Source organism: Saimiri boliviensis, chromosome 11 (assembly GCF_048565385.1).
Source record: "Saimiri boliviensis isolate mSaiBol1 chromosome 11, mSaiBol1.pri, whole genome shotgun sequence".
Taxonomy (NCBI): Eukaryota; Metazoa; Chordata; class Mammalia; order Primates; family Cebidae; genus Saimiri; species Saimiri boliviensis.
In genome coordinates this window covers 23,909,444-23,929,758 of record NC_133459.1, presented here as the reverse complement: position 1 = coordinate 23,929,758, position 20,315 = coordinate 23,909,444, and the positions used below count along the sequence as shown (strand labels likewise).

The window sequence follows — 20,315 nt, the reverse complement described above, 5'->3', positions numbered from 1 at the left end:
CATGGCTATGCCCTTCCTGCCCAGCACTAGAACCCGAGTTCTCAGTGGGTTTATTTGCTAGCTTTTGTGACAACAATGCAAAGTGACCCTTCCTGTCGAGTCTGCACAGGCGCAGGCTTTCAGGGCCCTGGGCTGGGGAGGAAGCCGAGGACCAAAAGCAGGGCTGGCACGATGACTCCCCGGACCCCGGCAATGGTGCCTTTGCAGCCCCTTCCTCCATAAAAACATTAAAAATGATAGTTGACAATTGCCATTAGTATAAAGATGGATATAATCCAGGCTGGCTTCATTATTATATTCACTTTTTCTCCTTGGATTTTAAAAGAAATTAAAATGAAACATTTTTGTAGGCCCTAGGCACTGAGCCTAATGGAGAAGTCAGTGCTGTGCAGACAGCCATATGGGGGGGGGGGTGCCTGGCTGGTGCTGGATGCCCCAAGAGGTCTCTTCCAAGTCTGTACTCCCCGCCTCCCACCCCAACCCCATCTGCAGCACCAACACTGCCCAGGAGGGCCTCCTACACTTGGCCTGGGCTGTTCCCCCTCCTATCACAGAGAAATTCACTGATGTCTATCAAAATCTATCACCCCAGCCTACCTCCTCCCAGCCTCCATTCAAATACTGGTATCTGTGATTCCGCAGCAGTGAACTTTGGAGAACTTTATGAAGACACTTAGAGTCCCAGGAGTATGACAAGCCCCTCTTCCTAGATGCCCACTTTCTCATAGATGTGTTCCTTAGGCCAACATCATGTCTGGTAGCACAGGGTGATGGCCTGTATCTTCTCTCCGAGAAGCCCTCTGCGTTCTGCTCATTTTCACCTCCTCTGCCCCACTCTGCTCCCATCTCCCAGCTTGGCATGGAGAAAGTCCTCAGGACAAAGTGGTAGAATTGAATGGAAACTGAAGAAATTACTCAAATTCTCCACGTTCCCATGCACTGTCAGTTTCTTGTTGCAAAACAATCTCCAGATGCATTTCTGAGAAACTGCTATTTCAGGAGGAGCATTATCTGGGAGCTGCGCCCTGCTTGCTGGAGGGAAGGCAGGAAGCCAGGGCGGCTCCTCTCCTCCCAGTCCTAATCGTTTGCACGGCCATCAGAGGGATCAGACAGCAGCCGTTATCCCCACATGGTCTATTCCCAGAATTCAAAGTTACTGGGGGAGAAAATGCAATTGTGCTTCATCCAGTCATTAAAAACAAAAACAAAAAACAAAAAAACAAGGGCAGTGGATTTCCAACTGCCTTTCAGACTTGATGAAAAGAAAAACAAACTTGAGTATTAGCACCAAATTGTGCTGACAACATACTTCCGGGTCTCTTTGTCTTCCTCCAGGCTCTCTTTTCAGAATTTTTCAACAATTCCTATTGATCCCAGCATAGTTCTCATGCTGACCATTTATGCTTGGGAGAACAGCCGTCTGTGGAGCCTGGAAACAGATCTGCCTGCTTCAGAGGCCCCCGGCAGTAGCAGCAAGTGAAGCCCTGACTCCCACCTTCCAGAATAGTGGCCGTGTGGCTCAGTCTCCACTGGCTGTGGGGCCAGTGTGGGGCCACCGTGACCCATGAAGCACCTCTGTCTCCAGGGCTGATCCTGCTGTCTGCACCAGGCTGTCATCAGCCAGGGTGAAACACACCCAACAGTGGCCCAATCACCTGCTATTTTAGGAACCAGAAGTAACCCGAGAGACCATGTGCCAGACGCCCACACTGTATGATGGGGATCAGGCCTCATCTGGGTGGCAGAGTCGACTGACGGCTGGAAAGCAATTAGAAAGCAGGTCTCCTGGCTCTTGGGACCTGGAGTGGGGAGGAAATACCGGGAGCTGCATTTATGACCCCATTTACATGCCATCACCGCTCACAGATGGGTCTCTTACCATGTCCCCCACCCACTGTAGCCACACTGAACATCTTTTAGACCCCACAGGCCAAAGTCTTGCCACATCTCCTGTCTAGGCCTTTGCCCATGTGTTTCTGTGCCATGATCCCTCTCTTACACTTTTTTTTTTTTTTTTTTTTTTTTTGAGACAGAGTTTTGCTCTTGTTGCCCAGGCTGGAGTGCAATGGCATGATCTTAACTCACTGCAACCTCCATCTCCCAGGTTCAGGCGATTCTCCTGCCTCAGCCTTCAGAGTAGCTGGGATTATAGGCATGCACCACCACACCCAACTAATTTTGTATTTTTAGTAGAGACAGGGTTTCTCCATGTTGGTCTCCATGTTGGTCAGGGTGGTCTCAAACTCCCGACCTCAGGTGATCTGCCTGCCTCAGCCTCCCAAAGTGCTGGGTTACAGGTGTGAGCCACTGTGCCCGCTTTTCATGCTTCTTCATTCATGCTCCCAGTTTCAGTATGGAGGTCAGCCTCCCCAAGGAGCTTATTTTTTTTTTTCTCCCGAGACAAAGTCTTGCTCTGTATCCCAGGCTGGAGCAGTGGTGCAATCTCAACTCACTGCAACCTCCACTTTCAGGGTTCAATTGATTCTCCTGCCTCAGCCTCCCAAGTAACTGGGATTACAGGTGCCCACCACCATACCCAGCTAATTTTTGTATTTTTACAGGGTTTCACCATGTCGTCCAGGCTGATCTCAAACTGCTGACATCATGATCTGCCCGCCTCCACCTCCCACAGTACTGGGATTACAGGCGTCCGGCCCCAAGAAGCTGTTTTGAAGCTCGTCTTTCCAAGAATGAGTTGAGCAGCCCTTGGTGTGAGCTCATACCTCACAGTACTCACACTCATGCGTCTGTCTCCTCACTGGCCGGGGAGGGCTGCAGAGCATCTGTCTTGCTCCCTGCTGCCTGTTATGTGGCACACTGCTGGTGCCGACAAATCATCGACATGAAGGAATGATCTCATGAGATCCCAACACCAATCCTGTAAGAGGGCATTATCATCCCCATTCCACAGGACAGAAAACTGAGGCTAAGAAAGGAAAGTGATCCCTGCCCAGTGAGTTGGTGGTGGCTCCAGGATTTGATGAACCCAGGCCTCCTGACTCCCAGGTCCACACTTTCCCCTTACTACTCCTAACCTGGTACCAAACTGGAGAAGTTCTACTTCTGTAGAAGCTTGAGCCTGTCATGCCAGAGCTGCAGTGGAATGGGAAACAGACGCCACCCCACGGCACCAGGGAGTGGTGAAGAGAAGATGAAAGAAGGCTTTGCCGATGGCTCCTTCTGCTGCAAGAAGCACTTGAGGCAGCTGGTGTGGGAGCCCCAAATCACCCCTGAGTGAAGGCAGAAGAGCAGAGGCCATTTCTAGACCAGCGCTTAGCAGGCAGTGCAGGGGAGCTCTGGGGAGCACAGGCCAGGAATGGGGGCTTTGAACACTGTGGGGTTTGGTTAAGAGAGGGGCAGCATTCAGCAGGAGGCTAAAGTGAAGCATACTGACAATCACAAGCACTGGCAAGGATAACGGAGCAACTAGAATTCTCGCACGCAGCTGGCAGTACTGCGAATTGGGTTAACTACTTTGGAAATCTGGCAGCCTCCAACTGAAACTTAACATACTAATACAGTAGGACCCAGCAATTCAAATCCCGGGTGTATTCCAACATAAACGACCACTCATTTCCACCAAAACACATGCACAGAAATGTTCATAACCTTAAACACCGCTGGTGAAAAGTTAAAATGATGCAGCCGCTATAGAACAGTCCGGCAGTTCCCTAAAAGGTTACATATAGAGCTACCAAAAGAACCAGCAATTCCTCTCCTAGGCATGTACCCAAGAGTAATGAAAACCTATGTCCACACAAAAGCTTCTACATCAATGTTCCTGTCAGCATTATTCACAGCAGCAAAGAAATGCAGAAACAATCCAAATGTCTATCCATTGCTGAATGAACAAATAAAATGTGATATATCCATACAAAGGAATATTCCTAGGCAATTCCAGATAACATCTGGAATGAAGTACTGATGATACATACTACAATGTGGATGAACCCTGAAACATTATGCTTAGTGAAAGAAGTCAGTCACAAAAGACCAGATACGGTATGACAGCATTTATACGACGTGTTCAGAACAGGCAAATCTATCTGGAGACAGAAAATAGATGAGTGGTTGCCTAGGGCTGGGGCAGAGGGAAAAGAGGCTGAGGAGAAATGAGGAGTCACTGCCATTGAGTACAGCATTTCTTTTTGGTATGCTGCAACCAAATCTTGAAAAATTCCAGGAACAGAATGGGAAGAGAAACAGGAAAAACAAACCAGTGTTTGTGATATAATAATGAGTGAAAAAAGCAAATCATGGAAGAGTACACGCAGTATAATACAAAATCTTAAAGCAGACAAAACGAATCTGTGTGGTGGCTCACACCTGTAATCCCAACACTTTTGGAGGCTGAGGCAGAAGGATCCCTTGAGGCTAGGAGTTTGAGACCAGCCTGGGCAACATATCAAGACATCTCTACAAGAAATTTTAAAAATTAGCCAGGTGTGGTGACCTGTGCTTATAGTCCTAGCTACCCAGAGGCTGAGGTGGGAGGACTGCTTGAGCCCAGGAGTTAGGGGTTGCAGCTATAGTCACATCATTGTACTCCAGTCTGGACAACAGAGCCAGACTCTGTCTGTATTTTAGAAAAGAAGAAAAAAAAAAGAATAGCCGGGCGCGGTGGCTCAAGCCTGTAATCCCAGCACTTTGGGAGGCCGAGGCGGGTGGATCACGAGGTCGAGAGATCGAGACCGTCCTGGTCAACATGGTGAAACCCCGTCTCTACTAAAAATACAAAAAACTAGCTGGGCATGGTGGCGCGTGCCTGTAATCCCAGCTACTCAGGAGGCTGAGGCAGGAGAATTGCCTGAACCCAGGAGGCGGAGGTTGCGGTGAGCCGAGATCGCGCCATTGCACTCCAGCCTGGGTAACAAGAGCGAAACTCCGTCTCAAAAAAAAAAAAAAAAAAGAGAAAAAAAAGAATAGCAGCAACTCTTAGGGAGCTACAGACTAAGAGCGGCTTGAGAGAACCTTCTAGGGTGATGGAAATGCTTTTAATCTTCCCCTGCATGGTAGTTACACAGAGGTATCTAAACATAAAACCCATTAGACTGTGCCCTTCAATGCTGTACATTTTAATGTATACATGTTATAAGTTATACCTCAATTTTTAAAAAGTAATTTTAAAACAAAAAAAAGTAGACGCTCGAGTTAGAAGACCAGGGTTTGATCCTGGCTGTCTGACCTCAGGGAGTCCCCGCCCTCTCAGGACCTGCTTCCCAGTCCTCAGACACTGGACCACAGGCTACCAAGGATCCAAGTGGCCCAGCAGTCTGAGATTCTGGGAATGCACATACCTATTTGTCACAGGGTTTGCTGGGAAACTTGGCAAGTTCTTGCCATCAATGTGGTAAGAAGAAAAGGAGGCTGTTGTTGTAGGCTCAGCCTTGTTTCCAAGGAAGGAAAGGTCTTCGCAAAGTGGGCGGAACACGCTGCCACCAGGAGAGAATGTCAATTTCAATATGAATCATCTCCTACATCCCCAGCAACTTGCTCTGGGAATAGACACCCTGACTCACTTCTCTCCTGACAGGAACAAGACTTGTTGCTCAAATTTCAGATTCCAAAAGGACCAGCCCAAATACTCACTTCGACATGAAAAAAAAAAAAAGGAAAAGGAAAAAGAAAGAAAGAAAGAAATCAACCTAGTAACCAACCAGCAATCACAGAACCCTGGGCAGAGAGAAAGCAAACCCCTTTGTAATGATGAAGAGACGAGGCCCAGAGGACGCCGGCTCATGCAGTTGCTGGCGCCAGAGCGGGGACACGAACCCAAGGCTCCTAACCTCCAGTTTTCTTTTCACAACAACTTGCTACTATATTTTCTAGAGAAATAAATTATGCTCTGTGCTGGTAGAAAGCCTTTTAAAGAAAAACAAAATGGCCAAGATGCATCTTAATTAGAAGCTGCTCGGCAAAAAAAAACTCTTTGAAGAAAGAACGGGCAGAGCGTGCAGCGGTGAGTGTTGGTCGCGGTATGAGTGCAGGACACTGCAGCAGGTTAATTTCGAGGCATGCTTTGCTCTGAGGATCACCCCATGGGCCCCAGGAATGTTCTGGTCATCAGAAGGCGGCCAAGAAATTATGTGCATGTTATTCGAGGCCCCAAGGAGGCCACCATGGGTCACCCCATGGGTCCCAGGAATGTTCTGGTCATCAGAAGGCGGCCAAGAAATTATATGCATGTCATTCGAAACCCCAAGGAGGCCACCCCAAGGGGCCGCAGCATCTGTCTAACGGTAGGTTCTTTTATCTTCCTTGGGCTAAGGGCCTGGGTATCAGTGACCAGTGCTCCTAAGCCATTGCCTCTGACTTTGACAGCCTCTGGCCTCTGGATGGAGCTTTCAGGGCCCTCAAAGCATGTGACTACCAGGAAGTTTTGCTAGCTGCCCTTAAGCCTGACCCACTCTATCCAAGGAATTGCGATATCACCACTTAAAAAGCTGATGACAGCTTTCTCAAAACAAACTCAAAGCCTGGGTCAGGAATGTGTACCACAGCCTGCCAGAATCAGTGAGTAACACAGCCTGACACTGACTTTCCAGGAAGTATGGATTTTTTTTCTCCAGAGGAAAAGCCTCCAAAAAACAAAACTCATCACATAGTTATGGTATTTTCAGCCAGTTAAGTCACAATGCTCTGTTAGCCAACCAAAGGGAAGAAGAGAAAGGCACTGGGAAGGGTGTGTACACCTGTAGGGAAAAAAAAAATCTAATGTTTGGTGAGTGCTTACTGTGTGCCAACCACCTATTTCACAGGTGAGTAGCCTGAGGTCCCGAGAAGTTTGTGACTTGCCCAGTTTCACTCAGCTGGTAAGTGCTAGGGATGGGATTTAAACCCAGGCATATTTCTGAAGTCAAAGCTGCTACCTCCCAGAAACATACGTGGAGAGCTATGGAACACCAGGGAAGCAGGTGGTTTTCACAAACGATCTATCTGGTAACATCTGCAGTTCCCAAGGCAGCCACACTGGCAGAGTAACTCTCACCCCCGCAAAAAGACCCACCAAGGCTGCTGTGTATGTGGAGGGGGAGAGTGTGAACAGTTTGCAGAAGGCACTACTAAGTCACAAGCCAAAAAGCGATTGTAAAAATGACATCTTGGGGCCTGGATTTATTCCCTCTTCAACATCATATTTGCTCCGTTTACAAGGCAAAGATGATTTTTCTCTCTGCCAAGGCTGAACATTCCCAGCCTGTGATCTGAAAATCATGCTGTGTTCATTTTGCCTCTTAACTCACCCAAGGCCATAAATCATCCCTCGAAACAGGGATTTGGCTGGCAGTTCTATTGGGGATTTGCGAGGCAGAGGCGGAATCCAATTTGGGGCTCCTCATGGTCATCCTGGGGCTGGCTCAGAGAAGAGACACGTTGCTTTTGGCCATGCAAGCACAGAGAAGATGCCTGAACATCAGATCTGCTGACTAAGCAGGACTGCTACTTTTTACAGGGTCTGTCTGCTGCTTCTGACTATGTACTCTGTGATGAGAGGTTAAGGCAGCTTCAGAGGATGAGAGGAACAGAAAACACAGCAAGGCCTGGCCCTTTCCCAGCCAAACCCAGGCCAAAGAGCATGAGGGAAAATAGAGTATGCAGAGACTGCAGGAGGCAATTTATTCCACAAAATGTACCGAAAGCCTACTCTGCACCAGGCACTATTTCTTTCCTTGCACTATAATTATTCTATTACTACATTTTACCAAACATCGTGATGATGGCAGCTTACATTTGATGAATGCATATGGGCAGGTATTATACACCAGGTGTTTTACACATATCAAATATATTTTCTTTATTTAATCCTTACAGCTGTTGAGTAAAGTAGTTGTTATCTCCATTGTACAGATGGGGAAAATGAGGTGCAGAGAAGAAACTCGCCTAAAGTTACATGGCTACAAAGTGGCAGAGCCAGGATTCGAACTCAGGCTGGTCTGGTTCTCAAATCCATGCTCCCCTCTCTCCATCATACTGACAGCAAATGATATGTTTTGCAAGTACATTTGGCCTTGATCAAATTTAGATTTATAAATTTGATCACAGATTTTTTTTCTTTTTCTTTTTTTTTTCAGATGTTGTCTCGCTGTGTCACCCAGGCTGGAGTGCAGTGGGGCAATCTTGGCTTACTGCAATCTCCAGTTCCCAGGTTCAAGCAATTCTCCTGCCTCAGCCTCCCAAGTAGCTGGGATTACAGGTGTGTGCTACCACGCCCAGCTGATTTTTTTGTATTTTCAGTAGAGATGGGGTTTCACCACGTTGGCCAGGTTGGTTTTGAAGTCCTGACCTCAGGTGATCCACCCACCTCAGCCTCTTAAAGTGCTGGGATTACAGGTGTGGGCCACTGTGCCCAGCCAATGCAGATTTTCATCTGCCTCTGCCACTCCTGAGACAGAAGACCAACTCCCACTTCCTCCTCCTCTTCCTCGGCCTGCTCAGCATGAAAATGATGAGGATGAAGACCTTTATGACGATCTGCTTCCAGTTAATGGACAGTAAATGTATTTTCTCTTCCTTGATTTTCTTAATAACATTTAATTTTCTCTAACTTACAAAATATGTATTAACTGTGTTTTTTGTTTGTTTGTTTTTGAGACAGATTTTTGCTCTTTTTGCCCAGACTGGAGTACAATGGCATGATCTCAGCTCACTGCAACCTCTGCCTCCTGGGTTCAAGCAATTCTCCTGCCTCAGCCTCCCGAGTAGCTAGGACTACAGGTGAGAGCCACCACACCAGCTACTTTTTTTTGTAATTTTAGTAGAGATGGGGTTGCACCATGTTGGCCAGGCTGCTCTCGAACTCCTGACCTCGTGATCTGCCCGCCTCAGCCTCCCCAAGTGCTGGGATTACAGGCATGAGCCATCACGCCTGGCCTACTGTTTTTATTATTGGTAAAGCTTCCAGTCAACAGTAGGCTAATAAGCAGTTACGTTTCTGGGAAGTCAAAAGTTATACTCAGATTTTCAACTGTGCAGGGGGTTGGCACCTGTAACCCCTGTGTTGTTTAAGGGTGAACTGCAGATGTTTTTAGGTTATTAGGCAGGAATAAAAGATGTTCCTATGGTGGAAGAAAAGAGGGAAATCTGAGTCTTCTGTTCAATCCCTGAGTACTCAGCTGACATCTAATAAATGGTGATGCCAAGAGATGGGAGGCTGCAGACCCTGGCCATGAATCACATGCCTTCCCTGGCTTTCCATAGGGGAAGTGGTGTAGAGAACATGGCAACACACCAACCCCGAGACCACTCCTTTTCCCCACTGTGTTCTTGATGGCCATTGTACGTGGTCACTGGGAGACATGGCAGCATGATAGGTTACCGCTTGGGTTTGGGGAGTCCAGCGGAACTGGGATTAAGACTTTGCAAGTCCTCAAATTTGGCAAGTCCCAGTCTCCTCATCTGTTCAATGGGGTAATATAGGTAATTTAGGCCAGGTATGGTGGCTCACGCTTATATTCCTAGCACTTTGGGCTGAGGTGGGCAGATAGAGACAAGGTCAGGAGATAGAGACCATCCTGGCTAACATGGTGAAATGCTGTCTCTACTGAAAATACAAAAAAAATTAGCTGGGCATGGTGGCATGCACTATAATCCCAGCTACTGAGGAGTCTGAGGCAGAAGAACTGTTTATGAGAGGGGAGACCCCCTCACCTCCTTCCATTTCCCGGTCTCCACCTCCTTCCTCCTCTTCCTTCCCCTCCCCTCTAGACGGGAAAGAGGGAGAAGAGATAAAAGTAAAATAAAATACCAAAGAGCTGGGAAGATGACCCCCTTTTCGATTCCCAGCTTCTCTGCCATCTGTACGCCTTGAAAGAGCTGCAAATGAATGTTATCCCTACCAGCTGGAGCCCGGCACTGGGTCACGCCCCCATGTTTGCAAGGCCACTGCCCAGGCTGCCTCCTGGAAACACCTCTGCCGGCTAACAGTTTATTGTCTTTGTTTTGTCTCTGTAAGCCCCCTACCTGTTCCTGCTCAGGCTGCATTTGAATTAAAAAATCAATGAAGCCAAAAGATTTTAAGGTCGACATCCAGCCAATGGACAATGACATAGTCTCCCCTCAGTTTCCCCTTTAATGTTGTAAGCCTATAAAAGGGGAAAGAAGCTGCTTCTCGGGGAGCTCGGTGAATAAGGCTATAGCCCCCCGCAGCCCCTCGTTGAATAAAAAGACACTTCTTTTCTCAGTTCGTTGTTCAAGAGGTTTGTTTCTTGCTGTTCCTGCTTCACTTAAACCCAGAAGGAGGAGGTTGCAGTGAGCCAAGATCGAGCCACTGCATTCCAGCTTGGGCAACAGAGCGAGACCCCGTCTTAAAAAAAAAAAAAAAAGGATAATTTAGATTTTATAAGGGCTGTGAGGTAGACAAAGAGAATACAGCTATGGGCTAGATGCAGTGGCTCCTGCCTGTAATCCCAGCACTTTGGGAGGATCACTTGAGCACAGGAGTTCAAGATCAGCTTGGGCAACATAGCAAGACACCATCTCAATTAATTTAAAAAATACATATATTTAAAAATTTTTAAAAAGAGTGAATACAGCTAAGGTGCCTCGCATGATGTTTGTGCAAGGAATGCACTCTTGGGCCCGAAATCATACACGTCCTAAGAGACAGTTTGCCACTGCTAAAGCTCTGAGGATTTCTAGTTGCTGGTGGTGACTTGGCCATGACGGGCAGGCGTGTGTTTTGACAGCATGGCCTTGGACAATCTAGCTGATCTTAAGAGTGGGTGGTACAAAGAGCACTGCACTGAGACTCATGCCACCAGAGTTACAGTCCCGGTCCCCCAGTTAATGTTCTGGATCAAACCAGGCAAGTCCCTTCCCCTCTCTGAGCCTTGGTTTCCTCACTCTAAACCCAGGACTCTGGGCCCCTTGACAATTTCCCCTGCTGCCAAGGGAGGATGAAGTTCTCACGAACTGCACATATTTATTAGAAAGATGCGTATCTGTTAAGTACTTTCAAGGTTGGCCAGCTGACCCCAGTGGCCATTGGCAGGAGGCTGATTTATTCCAAGGCCATCAACCCTAACCTTCCCCACCTCCCTCCTGTTAAAAGTTCCAGTGTAAGCTGCTTAAATGAAGGTCTGAAAGGTACACAGCCTACCAGTGATCTGCCCACTCAAGATTTCTGCCATGGCCATTTGAGGGCTGGGAGGAAAAAACAGTGGGGAACCAGGGCTGGGAAAGCCCTGAAGTCCTCATGTGGGTTCCTGGGTCCAGGGGACTTGGACGCCTGCCCCAGTCAACATGGAGCAGCACACACTGTTCTAAGGGCCTTGTAGTATCCTCTTCACAGCTGACACTTGATGAATGCTTTCTATGGTCGAACTCATGTCATTCTCAAAACAATCTTGTGAAGGAGGTACTATTATTGTTCCCACTTTATAGATGGGAAAACTGAGGCCCAGAGAGGTTAAGAAACTTGCCCCAGGTCACACAGCTAGAAGGTGGCAAAGCAGTGTGTACATGCAAGCCATCTGGCCCCAGAGTCCACGTTCTTTCTTTTGTTGTTGTTGTGTTGCTGTTGTTTTTAGACAGTCTCTGTTGCCCAGGTTGGAGTGCAGTGCCACGATCTCATCTCACTGTAACCTCCACCTCCCGGGTTCAAGCGATTCTCCTGCCTCAGCCTCCTGAGTAGCTGGGATTACAGGCATACGCCATCATGCCCAGCTAATTTTTGTATTTTTAGTAGAGACGGAGTTTCACACCATGTTGGCCAGGCTGGTCTTGAACTACTGATCTCAAGTGACCCTCCTGCCTTGGCCTCCCAAAGTGCTGGGATTACGAGCATGAGCCACCATGCCCAGCTGAGTCCATATTCTTTAGCTTGCTTATTTAATATTCTCCCAAAGCCTCGCAGCAGGTGTAACATCTGCACCCTTTTACAGGCGAGGACGCTGGGCCTCAGGGTACTGAGCCACTTTACGGCTGGTTCCTTCCCTGCCTCACCTGCCTCTACCATGCCTTCTTCAAACTGCAAATTCACCTCTGTGACATAATGGCAATAACAGCCCCCCCCCCCCAATCAAGTGCCTGCTTTGTGCCTGGCATGGGGCTAAGTCTTTGCAGGTCTCCTCTCTAATCCTTACCACAGACAAGAGACAAGGCCCGTGCCCCACTCCACAGCCCCTAAGCGGTAACCCAGAGGTTCTACCCACGCCTGTCTGGATTCAAAGTCCATGTTCTTTCTACCGCCTGGCCAGGCACTAACTGCTCTATCTGGCCACCTCTCAGCGAAGGAGAAAGAGGCAGAGATCAGCCAGACACAGTGGCTCACGCCTATAATCTCAGCACTTTGGGAGGCCACGGTGAGCAGATCATGAGGTCAGGAGCTCAAAATCAGCCTTACCAACATGGTGAAATCCCATCTCTACTAAAAATACAAAAATTAGCTGGGCATGGTGGTGTGCGCCTGTAATCTCAGCAACACGGGAGGCTGAGGCAGGAGAATTGCTTGAATCCGGGAGGCGGAGGTTGCAGTGAGCCGAGATTGCCTCCCTGCACTCCAGCCTGGGCCACAGAGCAAGACTTCATCTCAAAAAAAAAGACAAGGGCCGGGCGCGGTGGCTCAAGCCTGTAATCCCAGCACTTTGGGAGGCCGAGGCGGGTGGATCACGAGGTCGAGAGATCGAGACCATCCTGGTCAACATGGTGAAACCGTCTCTACTAAAAATACAAAAAATCAGCTGGGCATGGTGGCACGTGCCTGTAATCCCAGCTACTCAGGACGCTGAGGCAGGAGAATTGCCTGAACCCAGGAGGCGGAGGTTGTGGTGAGCCGAGATCGCGCCATTGCACTCCAGCCTGGGTAACGAGCGAAACTCCGTCTCAAAAAAAAAAAAAGACAGAAAAAAAAAGAGGCAGAGATGAGCCTTGGCCTGAGCCACAAGGCAAGGAACAGGCTGCATCCTCACTGCTGGCGGTCACTAGGATTTAAACAAGGAATATCTTCTGACAGGGCCTGCTGAGCCGGATGTCGGTAAAAAGAAAGCCACTTTGACACTGACTTGTTTAGGACACAGAAACTGGCTTCAGAGATGCCTCACTCAGAGATCTTGTCCTTAAAAGTAAGAATAGATTCAAGGAAGGGCAAGTGGGCTGCTGAGAGGGAGATTCACTTTGGTCAAGTGCCACAGCGGGGGACCAGGCTCGGACATCTGACTGCCCTCGCTGCAGCTCCTGTAAATCTCAGCAAAACGAGGCACCAGTGTAAACTCATTACCCTTCCCCACACGCAGCCCTGCCAGCCCTGCAGGCCAGGGACGAGGCTGTAGCAGCCTGTTTCCAAGCCGAGCACCAGGAGGCGGGGTGCCGCTCAGAGTCTCCTTGTATACCCTACTTGGCCGGCACAGCAGGATGGGCACAGCAGCATCCCATGTCTGCAGGGCTCAGCCTACGGGGAGGACATTAAATGTCCAGGAATGGTGCAACCCAGCAACCCCCATGCGTCCAGAAAAGAAGTGGTGGTGTAACAAGCTGCTTCATTCAGGCCAGTTCATCTCCTAGCTTGGGAACAGTGTAGCTTCAAAGCCCCTCATGGGCTCACCCCAACTAGAACCCTTCTCAGGCTCTGAGAATGTCCCTCAGCCCTCATCCTTTGGGTGTGTTCCCATAGGCCTCAGTATCCTGAGATCCATTTGTGGTGACAGTAATCTGAGCTACCACCTATTAACAGGTTCTATTAGTCAGGCAAGCCCTAGGCTGGGATTTGAGTTTATCATTAGCTCCAATTTACAGAAAAACTCAGCCTTAGAGTGAAATGACTTGTCCAAGGTCACACAACCAGGAAGCAGTAAAGTCTGAATTTAAACCAGGTCTGCTGGAAGTTCCAGCCGGAAAGGACTGTCCATGTCAGCACCTGTGGTCACCTCCACTTGTCCCTCTCTCTGAGAACACCTAGACAGACCCCCAAGAGGCTCCAGGGAGGGTCGCCAGAGCATGTCTTGGCAGAGCTGGTAGAACTTTCGCTGTACCATTTATCCCTGTATCCCCAGCAGTCAGCACCAGGCGCTGGCACTTCACAAGCCATATATGGAGTGAAGGAGTCAATCAAGACCGGCTCTCCCCATCCAGTGCCGGGTCCTCGCCCGTGCCTCTCCCTTTCCCCGGTGCCAGCCATCCACTGCTGCTTGTCTGCTGGCTGCAGAGGGAAGGCTCTGCCTCAATGCCAGGAATGCTACAGGTACTGGGTGACAGGGCTCCCACGAGCCTGCCAAGGCTGCTCCTGAGATAGATAACCCAAGGGAGCTCAGAGCCTACCATGGGCTCACTGGGACAACTGCCAACCTCATTTATTACAACGGAAATCATAAATCACTCATGTAGACATGGCCCTTTGCTTGTTCACACACTCATTTATATCCTTCTAGCAGTCCCAGTAGGAATGATGAACGAACAGGGGCCCAGAGAGGTTAAGTGCCTTGGACTTGGCCACACAGCTCAGGACAGAGTGAGGACTTGCACCCAGGTCATCTGATTCTAACTCCAGGTTCTTTCTACCATTCCAGACGGCTCAAGCAGGTGCCTCCAAGCTCGGTGACTGGAAAGGAGCCAGGGGGTTGAGATTTCAATCCCAGGCCCTGAGGAATTTTACAAAATGGAATCCCTCCCAGAAGTGTTTCCCGTGATGGTCTGAGCAATAGCTAAGCCCGTACAGTGTGCAGTTTCAGAAATCAACAGCCCCTCCCACCCCACCACCAATGCCCTGAATATCTGCAAACTGTGTTTAGAGAGAAGGAGGAAGCTTTCTTGATAACATCCTTCCGTGTTTACACCAATAGCAAAAGCTCCAACAACTTTGATGGGATCTGCACCAGCAATCTTTCCCCAGGTGATGTAGGATATTTGGGGAAACTCTGTGTTCTAGGCAGGTAAGACAGCCAGGTTCTTAAAGGGAATCAACACATCTCTTTAACTCATATTTGATTTGAAGTTAAAAGAAATATCTCTCTTCCTCCCATTTGACTCAGAAATTCATCTCCAAAAATCTATCCTGAGACAAAATTTTATGCACAAAGATAACTCATACATTATTTTTAATAGCAAAAAAATTGGAAACAATCTTTGTCCAACATTAGCGGGATGGTTAAATGAATTATGGCATATCAATACAATCACAGAAACCATTAAAACATTCTTTATGAAAACATTTAGATGACTTTGAGAAACACAAGGTAACATGAAGCCAAAAAGAAAAAAAAACAGAGCAGAGAAGACATAAAATGGTATATAAAAGGGAAAAAAAAGCAGAAAGAAGATTGAGAGGAAATAGGCAAAGATGTCAATGGAGGCTGCATCTACATAGCAGAACAGATTTTTTTTCCTGATTTGCACTTTTTTTTGATACTTTTCTTTTCCCCCATATACTCCTAAGATAATGAGAAAAATGAAGACAAAAAGCTATCCCAATCCATGCCCCACTTCCCTCAAGGGGAGTGAAATGTCTGAACAACCAGACAGGTGACGATCTGATGGTGAAGAGGAGGAGGGCAGATTCCTGCTACTTTTTCCATCACATGGACCTTTGATAGGGCTACACACAATGTGGGTGCTGGGGGGATATCCCTTGCAAATCTGCCTTTAAGATTTTCCTGGGAATTTCCATCTCAGACTCAGTTCTTTGGTTTCTGACTTCAGGAGCCTGTATCCATAAGGGGTGAAGAATCTAGGTTCAGGACTGCCCCTCTCCAGCCCCACACCACTCCTGTCCCTCAGGGGAGATGGAGGCCAGGCTGCAGATGAGGGGGCTGGTAACCTGCATGGGTGTTCCTGTTGGAATCGGAGGCCATGCCCACAAGAAGGCATCTTGCAGTCCCTGTGAGCCACAGAGCGAGGCTCTCGAGGCTCTGGGTTAGGAGAATCCCGTGGCTGGGCGAGGACAAAGACACCAGCAAGTGGAGCTGCAGATAAAACACAGCGAGCTGCCAGGAGCAGCAGGACCCACGCCACTGCTCCTGATGGGCGGCTGCTCCATTGTCCACCGAGTAGCTTGTGAGAGACATACCCCCATGACTCTATACCCTTTTGTTTTTGTTGCTATTGTTTTGAGATGGGGTCTCAATATGTGGTCCAGGCTGGACTTGAACTCCTGGGCTCAAGGGATCCTCCCATCTTATCCTCCCAAATGACTGGGACTACAGGTGCAAGCCACCATGCCCGGCCCCCAATGACTCTAAAAAGCATGTACTCGGCCCCATCAGATAATGTGTCCAGCAATCTACAAAAACATCCAAGACAATTTCACAGCCACACTCCAGAGGATTAGATTTAAACCTGGTCCTCTGTGTCCCTTACATCTCCAAACCTCCATGGAAACAAATCTCCACCCCTCATTATCCCTACTCCCATTTCCAAGTTTCTTCGCTCTAAAAAATAAATGACAGTTTCATACAAAGCAGTCTGTAAGGCTAGAGAGAAGCATATGGGATTCCCCCCAAATCTAGGAGGACTCAGAAGCCTGAATGGTCCAGAAGAAACAGACTTGGAAGGCCCCAGATCTGGAGAACTGTGGAGCCCCCACAACTCAGGAGGTGAAAAGCCAAAAGTAAAATTCCACTCAGCCACCAAGGGGACAGTGGGTCCCTCTGATATCAAAGCGTTTTGAATTGACTCACCGAACATGTTACCCTCGTAGCCGTCTTTTGTTAGTGGACGGAGTTCGTTTTTTCCCATTGCATAACGCTTATAGCTCTGCCAGGCAAACTGCATCATCTGCAAGAAAAAGCGGCATAGAGAGAAGTCTCAGTGTGACAATTCCTGGAGTGTGTACCGGCCGCCTGGCTTTGCCCTTTGCAACAGGATGTTAAACTACATCTAAAAAGACATCTTCCAGATTTACCAAATTGAAGAAGGTGACTTCCTCTCAACATGATTTTATTTGTACAGTTATAGCTGCTGGGAAGGTCATTCTTCTTAGAAAATGCCACATGTCTAGGGCCTACCCACAGATTTCTTAGAGAAGACAGAAAAAGCACTAAATCCTAGACATCCTTCAGTGCCAAAGTGAAAAGTTACCTCTTCCAGGAAGCCTTCTCTGTTTTGCTCTGGCTTAAAGTAATCCTCTGAAGGGAAGGAAAATGAGTGCTTGCTATAATCTAATAGAACACTCCCCCTGAGCTAGGTATTGTTACCCCACTTTATAGCTAAGGAGAAAGGTCGTAGACATGAGGTAACTTGCCCAAGCGCACTCAGTGAGTCAGTGAGAATGTTGGGAAGTGAGCCATACCCTCGGGCTCCAAAGCCTTAGGTCTGTCCCCAAAGCCTTGGTTTTACCCCCTAAAATCACCATGCAAGTCTCTCTGAACTCCTTTGACCTACCCCAGCCTCCCATGCACTGCAGCTCACTCCTGTTACTTCTTGTTCCTCTGGCTCTGGACCATAAACTCCTTGAAGCTAGAAACAACACTTGCCTTGTCTCAGTGTCTCCCACAGCAACCAGCACAGGGCTTGGCACAGGTAGGCATCAATGGACGCCTGTGGACTGTCACCCATGTATGCCTGAGTGCTTACTAGGGAAGGCAGCTACATCAGCCCTTGGGAGCATCACACCAGCACCTTGCTCCCCAGCTGCCCCAAGAGCTTCAGGCTGAAGCGGACGCAAGGTGACAGTCCACCCTCAACCCTGCGCTGTGGTCTCCAAGGTCTTCCTCACTTGACTTTGTGGTTTGCCCCTTTTTCCCTTGGCATGGCAGGCTGCAGAGGGAGCACAGCCCAGCTGAGGTCAGGGTAACCCGTGGAGCAGAGGAGGAGCCAGGGGCCCGCAGAGGCAGTAGAACTGAGGCGCAGGTGGATGCGGAGGCAGCCTGGTGTCCTAGGAAGTACTCAGGCTCCCAGACCAGAGATGCCTGGGTTCTAATCATACCTCTGGCGCGATCTCTGTGACTTTGGCATGAAGTCAGTTGTATCAGCTAAGATCTGCTTTAGGAAGGGACAAGGCCTGCTTTGCCACCACCCTGATGGGTTTAAATGAAAGAATGTAGTGGGAATGCCCAGTTTCTGACCAGACACAGCAAGTGATTGACAAACACTAGTTCTATTTCCTCCTTGACCTTTAAAATACTGGTTCTCTAAGTCTCATCTATCTACCCCTCCTTCATCCAGTCTCTTAGCTCTCAAATGTTAGCTTGCATCAGAATCACAGGGGGGCTTGTTAAAACAGATTGTTCGGCCAGGCTCGGTGGCTCACACCTGTAATCCCAGCACTTTGGGAAGCCAAGAGGCAGGCAGATCATGAGGTTAGGGTATCGAGATCATCCTGGCCATGGTGAAACCCTGTCTCTACTAAAATATAAAAAATTAGCCAGGTGTGGTGGCGCGCACCTGTAGTGCCAGCTACTCAGGAGGCCGAGGCAGGGGAATCGCTTGAATCTGGGAGATGGAAGTTGCAGTGAGCCAAGATCGCGCCACTGCACTCCAGCCTGGTGAAAGAGTTAAGACTCTGTCTCAAACAAACAAACAAACAAACAAAAAAAAAAAAAACAAAACAAAACAGATTGTTGGGCCCCACCCTGAGTTTCTGATTCAGCGCGTCTGGGGCGGGGTCCAACAATCCGCCTTCCTATCAAGTTCCCATGTGCTGCTGCTGGTCCACGGGCCACATCTGAGAAGCACCAGTCTGTTCTACTGTTTGTATTGCTCACCTCGCTTCCTGACACTGCCCTGCATCCATTTGCTTTTCCCGCCTCTCTCCCAGCCTGTATTTCCCGTCGCCACATCCTTTTCTAGGATATCACCACCTGCATTCTCCATGCTCAGCCACTCCAGGTGCCTGCGCTTAGAAGACATCTCTTCCTGGCACACCGAGACAGTAAGCAGCTGCTCTCACTGCTGCAGCACAAACACACAGACCAGGAGGGCAGACAGATCGGACAGGTGCATGGCCTGGACTCTCTGGGAAATGGCAGAACAATCTAGCACCAATGCCCCATTTCACAGATGATGAAACTGAGGCCCAGAGATGAGACATGGTCAGGGTAGCACAGCAGCCAGGCTGGAACCCAGCTCGTTCAACTCCCAGGGCAGCAGACACCCACCCCCAAGCTTGGTCAGACATGTGGCTTCCCATGTGACACACATTCAAACGTCATGGTAACACAGCCAAGTGCTTGGCATGGGCTTTGAGTCCTGGTTCCATTCCTCTGTTATTTTCTACTTACCTTGAATTGGCAATAACAACAAATAATTGCCAGGCATGAGTGCTTGAGAGAGAATGGCCTCCTCCCTCAGTCTCTCTTATCTGGGGGCTCTATTAAGTCAGTGTGAAGGGAGAGCGGGCAGGTGGCTGGGGGGTAGTTTGGGTAGAACAGTAGGCTGTTAAAAAGCATAAATGACAGCAGAAAAGGAGGAGGAGAGTTCCGAGAGGAGCCGCACCCTAATCTGAAAGTTCCCCCTACCTAGAGACACAGAAGTGGGTGTTCGGGGGTAATTACGAGAATCGCAGGTATCTACGTGGTCTCAAAGAAGCTGTCACTGCAAGAATATGAGGTTTGGAATGTAGCCTGTTTTCACAGTCATCCACACCAAGGGAGGGCATGAAGGCACAAAACATCCCAGCATTGCTGGGGACTGGATTCACGAGGCAATCAGAGCTGCCTCTTCACGCTTTCGTTCCTTAAATGCACGCCTCCCAACTCGGGCCACGGGTGGCTCAGTGTAGGTGCTGGGTGAGCAGGGGACAGGGGACAGACTGGACAGCCTCCTAGCCAGGTGATCCTTCTCTCTTCCTAACACACCCTAAGCAAGCACCTACCAGGTGTCCTGTCCTGTATCTGGGCAGTAGCCACGGTGGGAATGCACTCCCAGTCCCTACCCCTTGGCCCCCTGGCAACTGCCCATCTTCCTTCAGGTTCCAGCTGAAAGGGCACTTCTGCAGCCCGAAGTCGGATACCATCCCACATTCCTGATGCAGACCCACAGTGGCCTGCAGCCAAGCTTTCACACCTGCAGCTATTTGGTCAGACCCCCACCCCCTTCACTGCTACATGCCCCATAATGCATCCAGGAACTGGCACGCAGAAGGTGCTCGTTAAGTATTTGCTGAATTGGCTCTGGAGCTTAGCAAACGGCTGGAAGACTCAACATGGACCACATGCTTCACAGGCAAGACATGTAACAGGCAAACAAGCCAGAGATGAGGGGCTGCTGGGCAACAGGTGCTCAGAAGAGGGCAAGCATGTGTCTCAAGGGAAGCTTCGTGGACAGATGAACAAGAGTTCTGATGGACACGTAGGACTGTGAGGAGCCCAAGGAAGGGTGACCCACAGAAAGGCTGATATTTTCACTCTGAAACTGGTGATATGTGCCGTGGGCAATACATGGACTTTAGA

At 48.9% G+C, this 20,315-nt stretch overlaps 1 protein-coding gene across 2 annotated transcripts in view; it reads right to left on the bottom strand.

Annotated features, from left to right (window-relative positions):
* The window catches only part of MAN1C1 (mannosidase alpha class 1C member 1), a 173,086-nt gene that overhangs the window by 86,680 nt on the left and 66,091 nt on the right, over positions 1 to 20,315 (bottom strand). For both annotated transcript variants that reach the window (XM_003934839.4, XM_039474195.2), the window contains exon 2: positions 16,605 to 16,701. In XM_003934839.4, the coding sequence (XP_003934888.2) occupies positions 16,605 to 16,701 (97 nt within the window). The remainder of the gene's footprint in view (positions 1 to 16,604; positions 16,702 to 20,315) is intronic.